The sequence below is a fragment of the Betta splendens genome, chromosome 14, assembly GCF_900634795.4.
Source record: "Betta splendens chromosome 14, fBetSpl5.4, whole genome shotgun sequence".
NCBI classification, from domain to species: Eukaryota; Metazoa; Chordata; class Actinopteri; order Anabantiformes; family Osphronemidae; genus Betta; species Betta splendens.
In genome coordinates, this window is record NC_040894.2 from 11,935,335 (window position 1) to 11,949,962 (window position 14,628).

Below are 14,628 nucleotides of genomic sequence, written 5' to 3' on the forward strand. Positions count from 1 at the left end.
TTGTGTATTGTAACCGTTAAGTTCTGGTTCAAATGCTCCGCAGTAAACTGGGTTCTACAAAGTACTTCAGGAATGACAGGGTGTCACATTCAGGGACAGACCGCTCCTCTGTGTACAGTTAAAACATGCACATCTATGAGCGAGTGGAGCTGTTTGAAGCAGTCATGTTCTTGGCCCAGCGCTCAAGGCAACACCCCATAATTCAAACAGAATATGACTGACATTAATAAACATCTCAAAAACCTGTCAGTCTGGCTGCATCTCTTCCTCTAGTGTCATATTATTGCTTTTTCTAATCTTTACCATCTGTATTTCAAATGTTGCTGGCACGAACAGGAATAAAACAAAATAACACGCAACGTTTTGTATGTTTTTCTGCAATTATGTGTCCGTCGAAGGCAGTTGTAACAATAATAATCCGCGGTGTCGCCGTCCTCTCACGTGGGAGCAGCTGTGCTTGGTGTCAGGGTTATGATGCAGCAGTTGCATCACTGCTGATAAACACATACTCGCTGCCTTTGAAATATTACTCAGGACAGGATGTTACCGCTTCCAGCCGCGCGGCCCCTGAAACGGGGAAATAATGAATTTACCAGCAGTGACGAGTAGAATGTTTACCATGCCCGCAGCAGTAACCGTACCGTATGGTCTTCCCATGGCCTCGGCTCCAGATCAAGCCCCAGGGAGCAGACCCTCGGACTAAAACTGTGGATAAGCAGTTATTCCGTCTACTCGTAATTTATTGAACAATTTTTTTCTTCCATGTGTCTCGTGATAGTTTCGTCAGTAATGTTTTGAAACATCAGCAGAGTCGTGTAGGCCACAAATGATTGACAGACTGACAGACAGCTTTACACAACATAAATAACCTGCAGTGCAAATAGACAAAGTCTCCCTGGTCGGCTGTGTTTTAGCTGTGAATCTGTATGAAAGTATGAACAAGTTAAAGGCCGTGTTATTGTTGTAAGATGTAACTGTAACTCTCCCTCTTCATCTCCTCCTGCTCCTCGCTGCTGCGGTTCCCCTGGTGACAGTGTGGAAAGAAAGGACCCCTTGGCTGCGCTGGCGCGGGAGTATGGTGGATCTAAGAGAAACGCTCTACTGAAGTGGTGCCAGAAGAAAACAGAGGGCTATCCGGTAGGGATCACAGGCCAGAGCTCTGCCTCAAAGCAAGACGGGCTCCATCCACTTTCGCACCCCGGCCTCTCTGCATCGCGGTCGGTTTGATTTTAGCCCCGCGTTCTTTTGTTTTTCATTAAAAGTCAGACAGGTGCTCCTCTTCCCTCTGCTTTTATTGCTTGGATATAGTATTGCCCTGTCTGTGCCCTCAGGCTCTGCGGTTATTTCATTCATTCACCACTCACAGAGGTGTTAGACTGTGGTGGCACATTACCCACCGTTTGATGCACCTGTCATATCAGTGTGCCTGTGTCGAGTCAGAAGTAATGGAAACAATGAGGAGGGACCTTCTGCGTGCGTGCGTGCGTGCGTGCGTGCGTGCGTGCGTGCGTGCGTGCGTGCGTGCGTGCGTGCGTGCGTGCGTGCGTGCGTGCGTGCGTGCGTGCGTGCGTGCGTGCGTGCGTGCGTGCGTGCGTGTGTGTGTGTGTGTGTGGCTTTCCTTGGTGTTACGCGTGTCCAGTTGGTTATGCATTGTTGTTGTGTTCCCATCTGTGTTTCCTGTGTCCCTGGACTCAAGTGCTGACAATCACCTGGCTTAGCTGCTCCCATAATACCCAGTTTAAGGAGCCCATTAAACCCGCTGGGATTAGAGATTTGCCTATGTAATCATCATGTTTGTGTGCCAGCGTGCCAGCTAACTAATACTAAAGGTCCTAGCAGCCGGCAGACTGGTCCACAGACTCCAGTCAGGACAAAAAGTCCTGTCAGGCCTCAGTGCTGTGGATGTGTCTGACCTGTTGGGAGTCACTCTAGCAGCATGTGCAGTAGCTGTGGCTTGAACAAACTTGACACATGCAATGTCCCTAAAAGTAGACTTGCCTCATCATGTCAATAGTTCCTACTGTTAGACTATATAATGAGTGTATGAGCACCATTAGAGGTAGTGTTCAGTGTACTTTGAGTCATCGTTCGTCTGAAGTCGGCTGTTTGATGACACATGTTGATAAAACGCACGCAGCAGATCATCTGTGATGGAAACGCACGACCAGATGAGATAAAACTGTTGCCAAGGCACCGACGGTGCGATATGACGTCAGACTTGTCTGGAGGCTGCAGGTCTGTATGAAAAAGTTGAGAACCCGTCAAGATGCGCTCCAGAGGAAGCACGCGACTGATTTCTGCTACAGCTGCAGCAGCAACGAAGCCTGCTTCTAATGACAAAGGGCTAAACAGAGTCAAGCAAGTGAGAAATAATAATAGAAACCAATATGAACTCAGTTCAGTTGGGGACAGTCGGGTCCAGATGAAACCCTCCATCAGCCCTGTTTCCCATTGGTTTGGACCTAATAAAACCTGCATTACGAGCCCTCTCACAGAAGGCTTAGCCACACAGTGTGCTTATTTTGTGGTATCAGGAATGCAGTAAGAAGATTTGGTTGCTGGGAGTGTATCAGTCCCCTCCTGGAGCAACTGTTGTTGATTCAAGCTCTGATCCTTTTCTGCTTGTTCCCCATGTGCTTGATCTGTGCAGTAGCTGGATGTGGACTATATATCAATAGTAGTGCTGCAGTAGTTAAGGACACGTCAGCAGTAGATGGGACTAGTGTTCAGTGTGTGTGGGGTTACCCTTATGTTTCTCAGGAGAGATTCATGAGATTCTATTATTTGCCTCTTGATCCTCCTCGTTCTGCTGAATTCCAGTACCTTCCACAGGGATTTCTGTTTTGCGTGTGGGCGTGTGTGACATACAGTACAGTGGCTGTGCTTCATTTACAGTGGTCTACAGCATGCAACCACAGTTCGTGGTTTTGTGACAAACTGAAGGGAAAGGGTACAGACACTTGGTATGTCTGCCGAAAGGTCAGGCTGTTGGATTGTTATGCAGCCTCTGTCCACATGGAAGCCACTAATTACGGCTAATACCCTGAGACTCCCCGATCTGTCACACAGTTCGTAGCGGTCCCTCTGTCACGCTCTTGTCCTGCTCTGAAGTTTTATCACTAAACACATATATGCTTCATGGCACCAGCTAATAGTTCAACAACAGGCTCTTACATTAAGTATAGCATCATAATAATTTGGGTTTAGTCACTTTAAGGGGCCAGTTTTGACCCAGTGTCACGTCTCCTGTTTCCATCAGTGGAGTCAGGAAATGCGCTGTTATATCACGCTCATCTGCCGGTCCAGAACCAGAAAAGCCAGTGTGTGGGACTAGAGCAAAGCTCAAGGGAGGGTCAGCCTTGTGCCAGTGGATATTACTCTCCCATTGTTGGCGGAGCTTTTGGTCAAACAGCGCTCTAATTAAAGGGACACTGCTTTTGTAAGCACGCTGGACGGTTGTTTGTGTTCAAACAGAGCAAGTGTCTGCGGTTATGGCTCTAAGCCAGATGATGATAAATAGAAGGGAGACAGGCCGGTTCTAGTGACCATGAGGAGGAGGTGCATTCATTGAGTACATCACGTACTAAATGAACACGAAAGTGTCGTGTCACCTTCCGATGAGGTGAAATGGTGTGTGTCCAGCGTGTTTGAGCGTGGCTGTGGATGCTTCGCTGTGGTTACCCACACAGCCCAGTAGCACGCAGGTCCTCAGCGCCGTACCCGACCCGTGTTAGACTCTCATTGGAGCATGAGATGCGAGCCCAGCCGCGCTCCGTCACATTGCAGGAAGCACCGATCGATCAGTGGAGACCTCAAGCCGGCTCCTTCTGCCCTGTGGGACCGGCCCAAGGAGCCTCTCGCTGGTGATTAGTATTCACATGGGGTCCTGCGTTGGACTGGGCCCAGGCTTGAAGCACAAAACCACTTTTATGCATCTTCTGTTTGTGGTTTTCAGGACAGTTTGTGGGATGGGACACGCATGGCCTGAGACCGGAGGTTTTAGGTTTTTCCCCGCACACCATCGCAGCAGCCTTGAGTGGATGTTGTGGTTGGACAGAAACCAGACTATAAGGGATTTAGATCACAAAACAAACAATTCATATTGAAGCTTCATAATCAAATTTAATCTTTGTTTTAGAAGCAAAATGTCTAGTTGCAGAAGTTCCCTACAATAAGCCCAGGCTCCAGAGTGTGTGTTCTGTTGGGAAACACTCTGGACCCCCTGCTGTATATTTACCAAGCTCTTTCATGTCTTAATTTAGGACTGCTCCAGACACTTGAAACCTTTTTTTCCCCCAATTAACCATAGAAGCCAAACAAAAATAAATGCAGTGTTTGTTCAAGATGGGAACAATGAGCAAAGGCTCTGAACATTAGCCTCAGCTGGGACTGACAGAGCACAGTTCATCCGGCCACGTCTGGGAAAACTCACACACCGCACACACTCGGCGCTATTGAAGAAACAGGAACAGAACCCAGGTGAGCGCGGAGTGGAGGTCAGACATCGAGGAGGGGAATGCAGTACAGCAGGAGTTCAAAGAGCGGACTTTCTTAAAAGTTCTATTGATGTGGGGAAAAAACAGACTCAGCAGTTTAAACGACTGTGCTCGAACAATTTAATTTGGAATTCTAAAACCCCTGCTTCCAAATGTTGATATTTTACGGCGGACGAGCCCCTGAGCAGCCGTTAACATAAGGGAAGTGATTGTACTAAGTGGCACCACTGAATATTGTCATATGAACAAAGGGAGGAAGTGCTGGGCTGCTCTATTAACGGAGCTCTGTGACATTTTTAGAAAGACGCTTATTTAGTCTCTTTCTTCAAATCGGACAAGGTTAATATCCAGGACAATCACAGCTGGCTGCTCTCATCGGCCCACGTTCACGCAGGCCGTAACTAAGATTGGTGAGCTTATATGATTCAACGGTAGATTCATTCTAATGCATTAGCCCAGTTGGCCCTCGTGTGCCTGTACCTTCTCTGACCCCCACTCTGTCCTGTCTTGTGTGCAGAATGGCTCCATTAAATCGTATGTAGAGACAGGCCGGATCCATGGAGAGCAGCACTTCCCAGCTGTACGCGCTCCATGACCTTCGCCGCCGCCCCGGCTTCGTCTCCGCGCTCCCGCTTGCCTGGGACTGCAGCCCGTCGTAGCTCATGACGACAGTTCAAAGCCACATCCATTAGGGCTTTGTCCCCCTTCGCTTCTCGGCTATTTTTTCCTCCCATTTCTGACTTTGTTTGCTCAGTTTTGTTTTGGTTTCCCCTCTCTTCCTCTGCCGTTGTGCGTGTGCTCGTCTGTGGTTTTTCGTTCTCACACCATTCTCGGCTGTTTGTCTTCTTGGTACGCGACTCATTCAGTTGAGGTGAGATGGATTCAAGGCCAGGAAACCTACAGAGACAGGCTCATCAGTCAGATGCTTCCTACTTTCACCCTTTTGACTAATGGACTCTTTAACCAACCCTGGATGTGTGCATGCGTGTGGGCCTGTGTGTGTGTGTCTGTGTATTTGTGTGTGTGTGCATGTGTGTGGGCCTGTGTGTGTGTGTCCGTCGCTCTCTGTCAGCCGTGTTGCACTTGGGCTCTTTACATTCTTGATCCATGAGTAAGAGCTCAATATTGCAGCTATGGCATGTTGACATCTGGGTGTCTAGTGTCATGAAAGCCCGGCAGCAGCTGCCGGTCCCGACACCAGCCCGGTCGCATCCACACAGACAGACCTCCCGCTGATGCTCACAGCGTTTGACTGCTGTCTGTGTATGATTAGTAACTGGATAATGTCCAAGTCACTGAATTCATTTGTAGATGGTTTACATCCCAGGGGATCTATTGTCCATCCAGATGTGATATGGGCAGGTGTTTAACGACATCTGAAGCTGCACAGAGTAGTATTAATATTCAATAAGACACTTTGATTCTCTAATGTGACCGTCCCGACCATTCCTCACCCTCTTCTGACTCAAGTGATGCCCAAGTCCATGCATGGAGCATTGCTCACAAGGTCTGGGTCACATCTACAAGGCGCTGCAGGTATTTGCCTTTAAACTAGCCGTGTGTCTGTTGTAATCGGAGGAACTGTGCCGTCGCAGGCGCTCTGCTCCTTTTCCCCCTCGGCTCAGGTTTTTCCCTGTACAACCCCGTGGCTTTCTCTCAGACTGTCTTTCTCTGGGCTCTGAAAACGCACCGGCTCGGCCTTTTGTGCCAAGCGAGACACTTCCTGCCGCCTGATGCTGTGTTTGCTTTTTCGAGCCGGCTCCCAGAGAGCTGTTGTTGTCCGCTGCTGTTTTAGCATTCATGGCTCTCCCTCCCCCCCCCCACACACCTCCCACCTCGCACCCTGAACTCCAACAAACCCACCAGACCCCATGTTTTCCTCAGACCATTTCCAACACCCTCACAACTCTCTTGACCCACTTAAACAAACTACTATCTCCTTTATCAGCTGATTTATCGTTATCCATCTTGGGTTCGGAGTCCACATTGTCACCAACAGTGGGAGAGTGTGTGTATGTGTGTGTGCGTGTGTAAAGAAGGAAGGAAGGTATGAGAGAAATGTGAGCTGACATGACTGTACAGGTGCCGTTCACACAGACAAACAGGGGATGATGAAGAGACTTGTGGTTGTTAGATCAGATAATTATAGGGAGTGTTTTGTAAATGCTTGGCATTTTTGTAGTGATTGATTCACTTGATGATCTTAAACTAATGTGACATATCAGGTTTTAGTTAATGACAACGGGAAGAATTGTTGTTAATGACGTGTAATAGCGAACATAAACAAAGTCTGAGCCCAAGAATACGCTTCCTGTTGTGCCTTGTCCAGGTCGAACAGCTGCTCCTTCAGATCCCATTGTATCGTTTCCCGGTGACTCAAGTTGAACAACAATAATGATTTCAACTTTCTGATGTTATCTTTTATTAGGATTGTGACAAAGCGATTTAGCGTAGCTGACGCTCACTAGCGTGCTCCAGGGGCTACTCAAGCTCAATCAGTTTCAGATTCAGGAACACGATTAATAAACTGTTGCATCATGTAGCGGAACATTCAGACATTTAATGAGGTTTAACAAGAATAAGAGTTGCAATAGTTGTGGCACAAAAGGTTCCCAGGGTCAGTACGGAGTGTGCAGGTATATTGCTGTGATATATGTATAAACATTGGCTGGTGGGATTCTACAAATCTATAATATGCTTGGAAATAAGTGGCATTAAAATGAACACGGGTCTCTCAGTTAATGAAATCTGCTTGCAGTGCACTTCAAACTGCAGTAGTTGGTTCTCAACGTGGCCTTTTTTGATCCGAGCTGTCAGGACTGAAACGGGACACTGATTTGACCGGCTGACCTGCAGCCGCGCCACGACAAAAGTAGGTAAAAATAAGCGAGGCTCACATTTAGCTAAAGGCACATTTTCTCCATTCCAGCGTCCAAACGTGACCACGACAACTGCCAGGTTACATCACTTTGACAGCGGCGCGCGTGCATCACTCCGCGGTCCGCAATCCGTTCGGCTTGAGACCACAGCTCAATAATAGACGTCCGCGACATCAGACCGGAGGAGCGAAGGGAACCGCGCAGGGACAGACTCGTGTGCACCTTATCGAGGCTCGGCCCACATTCATTACTGCCGTGATGACGCAATGTGAGGAGGGAGACGTGTGTGAGGTGCAGGCAGACCTGGGAACCCTCACATAAACGCATGCCTCGGGATATTAGTGGTAATCCCAAAGTGCAAAGGGGATAAAAGAGGAAGATAACGGAAATAACTTATCTGTCCAACAGGGAGCCTGCGACGGCAAACAATGGACCGGAGGAAGTCTTTCCTCCAAAGCCCTGCTCTCTTATGAAACCTTGAATTCCCTGTGTACAGCGCATGAGGCTGGCGATGCTCTGGGAATCGCACACGTGTAGCACACACACACACATACACACACACACACACACAAACACACACACACGGGCTGGACGTGCTGCTATGCACGTTCCTCACCTAGAGGAGAGATCACAGAGTGCATTGGGGGCTCAGAGGAGGCTCTAGACAAAAGTCCCTCCCGTCATCCTCCAAGTGAAACATGAGCCGGCATTAATGGACTCTGAAAAATCCAGACCAACATGTAATAGCATTAAATTTTAATTTTCATGCTGTTTCCTGTGGTTTCACATCTTAATGGCTTTTTTCGTGGCCTGTTCACGTTGTCGAGAGGCTGTTACCTCTTCCACGCTTATTATGGGCCCTTTTAGCTCATTATCATTAGGTGACATTGACTCTGCCTTGTTTTGTTTTGCTCTTTGCCTCCTCGTCTCTTCTGTGTCTACAGAATATTGACGTGACAAACTTCAGCAGCAGTTGGAGCGACGGCCTGGCTTTCTGTGCTCTCTTACACACGTATCTGCCCGCCCACATCCCTTACCAGGAACTCATCAGTCAAGATAAGGTAAAACCTACAGGAACCCTAAATTATTGCACTGACGTCAGCATCCGTTCTCCTTTAGCATGTCGATTAGTGGCAGAAATAAATGTATTTATACCCCGAACGCACACGTACTGCACGTTTCCTGCCCATCGGTCGTCCCCTCAACCCCTTTCATTTATTCCCTGCACATTATCTTTGCCCCTCTTCTCTAAATGCCGGGCCGTGCTTCAATCATCGCGGGGTCGTGACCCGCTCCCGCTCATGCATACATGCATGGATCCCAGTGTGAAGCGCTCCACACGTATGGATCCATATGTGTGCATGACACACTGAAGGTTTACTGCAACACTGAGGAAATTCTTTCCAGCGAACGTGGTTGAGTTAATAGAAAAACTGACTTAATTAGTTATTGTACCTCAAGCTTGAATTCAGAGAAGGCAGTAATGTTTATTAGTAAGGTGAATCGTTAACAGCGCCTTTAAAGAGCTCCATTTGTAGTAATGTACTGTCTTAGACTTGCAGAACGACGTCTCTACCAAATACCACCCATAAATCCACAACGGTATTTGTGGGAAATATGAAGCTATAAACTGTGAAAATGATCCGTTTATGCAACACGCTCATTTTTCCTATCACATTAGATGCTTTTCATAGGTCTGACGCTGCTTGAATCACACACAAGCACCATTAAAGCGGCGGCGGCGATAGCTCAGCGCTGACATCTCTGTAATGTGGCCGTGCAGGTGGTATGTAAAGTAAGTTTGCCGACAACATGGCTCCTCTCCGGGGAGCTGCAGGTCTGTTGTCTCGCCGCACCATTAAAACAATAGACAAACACCCCCCGACACGCCGCGACGCGGCCTACGTGACAGATTGGTCGTGTAGGCGTGTGCGCACAGTGGAGTCACTGGGAATGTGTAGCATTAGGCTGATGACAGAGACATTGCACTGGCCATCTCTCTGAATAATTCAATAGACGCGTGCTGGCTTTAATAACTCACGCCGAGTGACTTTCCCCGAGGCCCAAACACCAAACCTCTTCCCAGTATAATCTGTCCTTCCAATAATCCCATTACTGCCCTCCGTTGCCCTTTATCATCAGATGTTTTTCCCGGAGACAACCTCACGGCCTCGCTTTTATTTTAGGTGAGATTCAAAGCTAATTATTAAGCATTCGTCGTTTATTAATTCCACATCAGCAGCATTGGAAGTGGTGGAGGTCGAGGGGAGCGTGCATTGCTGACATGTTTTTAGCCTTGCTCGCTTAAAGGGGAGTTCTTCTCTCAGCATTAACTGGTGATTTAGAGCTTCCTCTCTACGGAGAAGTGATTGTTTAAAATACCCCAAGTTCACGTGTTAAATATTTGAGGATTTCCTCCATTGCGATTCTTGTCCAGAGGGCGGCGTGCAGGGCAGCCCTGGATGAGCGGCGTCGTCCACTGCAGCTGCCCAGCGCTTTCTTCAAGCAGCTTGGTGAAAAGCCGTCCTCCATCTGAAGTATGTCGTTACTGTGCCAAGAGCTACAGCGGGCCTGTTTGTGCAGTGTAGCTTCACTCCTATTAAATAAACCTAATGGCCGACAGATATGCCGGGGTGTCTCCAGGGTGTGAGTAGGAGTTCATGAGGAGAATCCTGGGCTCATTGTTGCTGTGTGGACCTCCGTGTGTGTTGGGATATGACAGGATGCAGGGAGTTTCACAGCGCCTCAACACCCAATGCTTTGTTTTTTCCTTTAGGTCCGGAATCTAACCCTGGCTTTTCAGGCTGCAGAGAGCATTGGCATCAAACCCTCCCTGGTGAGTTGAGACCTCACACACTCTCACACACACACACACACACACACACACACACACACACACACGCACACGCGCGCTCAGATAACACAGACAGAAGCTTTGATTAGACTAGTGGGCCCCCCCCCCCCTTATTTACTTATGCTTCCTACCTACGAACCTTATTTACTGTATGCTTCCTACTGTAAGCACTAACTAGGAAAAACCCTCCCTGTTTCCTTGACGCTCTAAAAAATTCACTTCCAAAGTATTTCAAGTTTTATCCCCAGCTCTGCACATTATGTCGGCAATGAAGACGTTTAGAACGAGGCGGAGTCTCTGGTGCTTCTGGCTGCTGTGTGTGCGTCCTAACAGGCTACCTTAGGTTCAGCAGGTAGGACGTGTGTCCGAGTTTATCTCCCTAAGCTTCTTGTGTGTTCAGCACACGGACCGTCATCTGATCAGCGCTAAACAAACCTGCAACGTCGTCCAAAGGTTTGGACAAATTGTGTGGCCCTGATAATGGAGTTAGATGAAAGGGTTAAAGTTCACCACAGACCAAATGTGACGCTCATCAATCCGAACGCCGCTGTGTTTAGACAGAATGAACGGGAGCAATCGGTGGAGAAACCGCTGCTCCCGTTCTCGAGACGCGCTGATGCCGTGCAATCGACCCGCTGGGGTTTTTCTACTGGACTAATGGATGAAGTCATGACAGGGAGGCGTCGCAGTGATTACTGTCCCCCCCCACCTTATCTGACTTTCATGTGCACATGTGTGGGTGTGGAAGTGGCTTCACGCTTTGATAAAACGCTCTGACGTATTAGTCCTAATTTGAACTTTAATAGCAAAGATATAAACGTTCATTCATTCATTAATCAAACAAGCAAATGCTGACGCTTCATATTTGTAGCATCCCATTGGTTATAGTGCATTTTGGGTGCCGGTTGCATAAAACAGTGTTTATTCAGGACATGGATCCCAGAAGCAGCTCTTCCTACAACCAGATGTGTAAGTGTGTGTGTGTTGCATTTGGAGGAACAATGTGCTGTGATCTTTAAAAATGCACCAGAAATTATGGCAAAACATCTTTGACGCGAGGGTCATGCTGCTGTGATCTCTCTTCCTCTCTGTTTTACGTCTGTGCAGCTGTCTTTCCATTCCAGCTGATGGTTTTAGGGAGCATCAGAAGTAAAAGTCTAAGCAAACATTAGAAACAGTTGTTGGACAACTCAAATATGAAGAAATCAGTGTAACAGCTCATTTGATCTTAATGTGGACGAGCCAGCTGGAGCTCACTTAGGTTTAAATGTTTGGCGGAGGCCAGGGTTCACATTTCTTGCTTATTAATTCTCCATTACGTGCTTGTGGATGCCAGATTAGACACTGCAAACTTGTTCCCATGTCAGTGAGTTAAAAATGCTGTAAACAAACAAATTACTGGAGTCAAACTGCTACTAGAGCTTCCTAATCTGCACTGACAAGCTTCCAGACATTCGGTTCCTCTCAAACACAGGGAGGGCTCCATCTTCCTCCCACTAAGGCTTGAGAAATCCTGGAGGTGACTCCACCGGAGCTGATGGAAGCTGCCGTGACGCCCGTTCCATGTAAAGTCATGTGAAAGTCTGGTCCGCCGCGTGAGTCACCGCTGTCGACGGGGATCCGTCCCGGAGCTGCTGACTGCAGCCGCTCGGTCCCAGGACCACACAGCGATCTGCTGGAGATGCAGAATAGGCGCGTTATTTCTGAAAAAGCTGCAGTTCTGCAGATGCCTGGAGCGACAATAAATAGAACATCCATGTGTCCTGAGAAAGTCCGTCACTCGCTCGACTTTTAGCTCTTGTGTCAGAAGTCAAATGTGGCTCCGTGTCTGTGACAGAACTAAAGCTGCCTCTGGTCCAATTAGTCCTAGAGGCTTTCAGTCCTGAACACTATATAACACGTAATATATATAAATAAAGCGTGTTGTTGCTGAAGGGCACACAGCTGTAAGTGGCTGCTGGGTTTCTTTCCTGCTGCTCTAGAATCACACCTCTGCTGCCGCTGTCTTCATTTCCTGCTTGTTCTTCACTTTGATCCTGCTGCTTCTTCTGCCTTCCTGTCTTTTTTTTGTTCTGTGTCATCCTTTGTTTAACGCCTCGTCTTCGACCTGACCAAGTCTTCCCTCTGTCGTTTACCTCAGCCCTGTTAGTACACAAACAAGCCCCGCGTCTTTATCCGCTGCATGCGTCTATGAGGTGTTCGGCAGAACACGCGTGTCACGGCTGCGTCGCTACTGCTAATAAATCACAGTGTTAGTGGTGGTGGTGGTGGTGGTTGAGGAGGGGGGGCGATGCTGGCCCTCGGTGCATTCAGGTCTCCTAACACATGTCAGAGAAATGGCAATCACACCGTGGGTAGATCAGATTACAGCAGCTCTGTCCATTAACCTCCCATCACCCGACTTCTAAAACCAAGTGCTAACGGCCTCAGATCCACCTACTGGACCTGCTGGAGTCCGCTTTGATCAACCAGACGATGTACCTGAACGCCCCCGCTGGTTCCGCCTACAGTTACAGTACCGCAGAAATCTTGATTGCACTTGACTTAATTGACATTTGTGTCAATTCGGCTGAGAATCACCGAAGCCTAATGCTGTTTCGGTAAACGAGTTATATCATTTTGTGTTTTGTCTGTCCGTCTAATGCGATCAGCCGCGCGTGGAGGTTGCATATTTGTTGACTGATTGGCCAAATGGGGAGCGTAATTTTGAAACTCTCCGGAGGATTGGCATCGATTGGTTTTTGTCTGATGCTTTTATTTAGGGTGACTTCATACCTGTGACAGCAGCGGCCGCACATCCAGCCGTTAAATCTTACAGAAAAGCAGAATTCAACACACATCGCTCGCCTCTGCTCTCTCTCCGTTCCCCGAGCAGGACATGGAGGAGCTGATGAAGACGGACCGGCCGGACTGGCAGAGCGTCATGCACTACGTCTCTCAGATCTACAAGTACTTTGAGACCTGAGCAGCTGGAGAGCGATGGAGCTCCACGCTTGCGGCCCGTCTGTCAACAGCACATTGACCTTCCAGACACTCACACGCGGACGGGAAACAGAACCCGCGGGCTCCGAGCGGGCCCATCGGCACCTGGAGGCAGGCTCAGATAATGCTGCAGTGTGTTCTGTAGCTGTTGGCAGCACAAGTGGTTAAACTGATTCATAGTTTTCCATTGCTTCATATTGATTCACACAGGTTTTAAAGGTTTGTAATTTGTTGCATCTATTTCCTGTCAGTCACTACAATAACATTAGATTGGTTCAGGATCGGTTACCGTGCCCCCCCCCCCCCCGACACTGAGCATCACTGGCCAGTTCCCCCAGTTGTTGGTATAAATGTGCCAAACTATGCATGCTGCTGCTGCAGGGTTCCTCCTCACACACCAGTGTGACGTCTCCTTCACTGGAGTGAACCAGTGTGAACCGAGCCGGACCCGTTTCCTGAAAAGCGGTGAACTCATACTGAGGGAGTACTGTAAATTAGCTGGAACTGTCCTCCGATCAGGAAGTAGACGAACTGTAGCGGTGATGATGTGACAGAGTTTTATAGAAATATTTTTAAGAATAAAGACTGATTCTATGTTTTTAGTGTGAAGGACTGACTGAATGCAGTCTGAAAAAATGGTTCTGGAGCAGCTTTGCAAAACATGTGTCTATATATTTCACTGTTATGTTTTACTATGGTATGAGAGAATAAGTTTACATGTAAGGGTTCAGGTACAACACGTTGTCTCGCAGTTTTAATTTCTGCGACAAAAGCCTTTTCAGGACACAGCTGTCGCCATGTTTCTTGTGTAGCCTATCGTTTCCATGGATACAGAGTGTGTTCTCATCAATGGTGAGGTTAGAGGGACACATTCACTTACACATTGTACAGTGTATTAGCTGCAGTCAGGAAATATTTATTTTATAACTTATTTAAATGACTTCATATATTGTTAGGGTTTTTCTTTTTTGTATTTTCTCTTCCACCTTGCAGTGAATTGTTTAAGATTAAATATTGTTAAAATAAAAACTTCCATTGATGAAAGGTTTTGGAAGAAAACTGTTATTTATTTATCTCCAACTCGTGCATTCTGAAAAGTGGGAATGTGTCAAATAGGTTTTCTATTTGCAGGAGTCTGTTTGGAGGCCTGTTGGGTGAAAACTGCGCAATAAAGGTTTGTCATTTGTTTTCAATCATGGAGGGTTTAGTGTCGTCTTTCTGTGAACGCACCAGTTTCTCGGTGTGCTTTTAATCTGTCGTGTGTTGCCGTAGTTGAGGTTGTTGAGGTTTCCACTGTGGCCATTAAAAGCTCTGCGCCAGGGCTGTAAAACATAAGGGGAATGTGTGAACACTGCGAAAAGTGGTTTCCTGCTTCTCACAGCGCACAACACACTACAATACACTATAGTATGACGGA

At 47.7% G+C, this 14,628-nt stretch overlaps 1 protein-coding gene across 11 annotated transcripts in view; it reads left to right on the top strand.

Annotated features, from left to right (window-relative positions):
- specc1 (sperm antigen with calponin homology and coiled-coil domains 1) overlaps positions 1-14,404 on the top strand; it is a 44,869-nt gene extending 30,465 nt beyond the window's left edge. For 7 of the 11 annotated variants that reach the window (XM_029174717.3, XM_029174715.2, XM_029174719.3 and 4 more), the window contains 4 exons: positions 1,035-1,137; positions 8,320-8,436; positions 10,152-10,211; positions 12,992-14,404. In XM_029174717.3, coding sequence (XP_029030550.2) covers positions 1,035-1,137; positions 8,320-8,436; positions 10,152-10,211; positions 12,992-13,120 — 409 coding nt within the window. In that variant the 3' untranslated portion in view covers positions 13,121-14,404. Of the gene's footprint in view, positions 1-43; positions 263-1,034; positions 1,138-8,319; positions 8,437-10,151; positions 10,212-12,991 lie in introns of those variants that run through there. The other 4 variants (XM_029174716.3, XM_041073892.1, XM_041073891.2 and 1 more) reach the window with 4 other exon arrangements.
- The last annotated feature ends 224 nt before the right edge of the window (positions 14,405-14,628 follow it).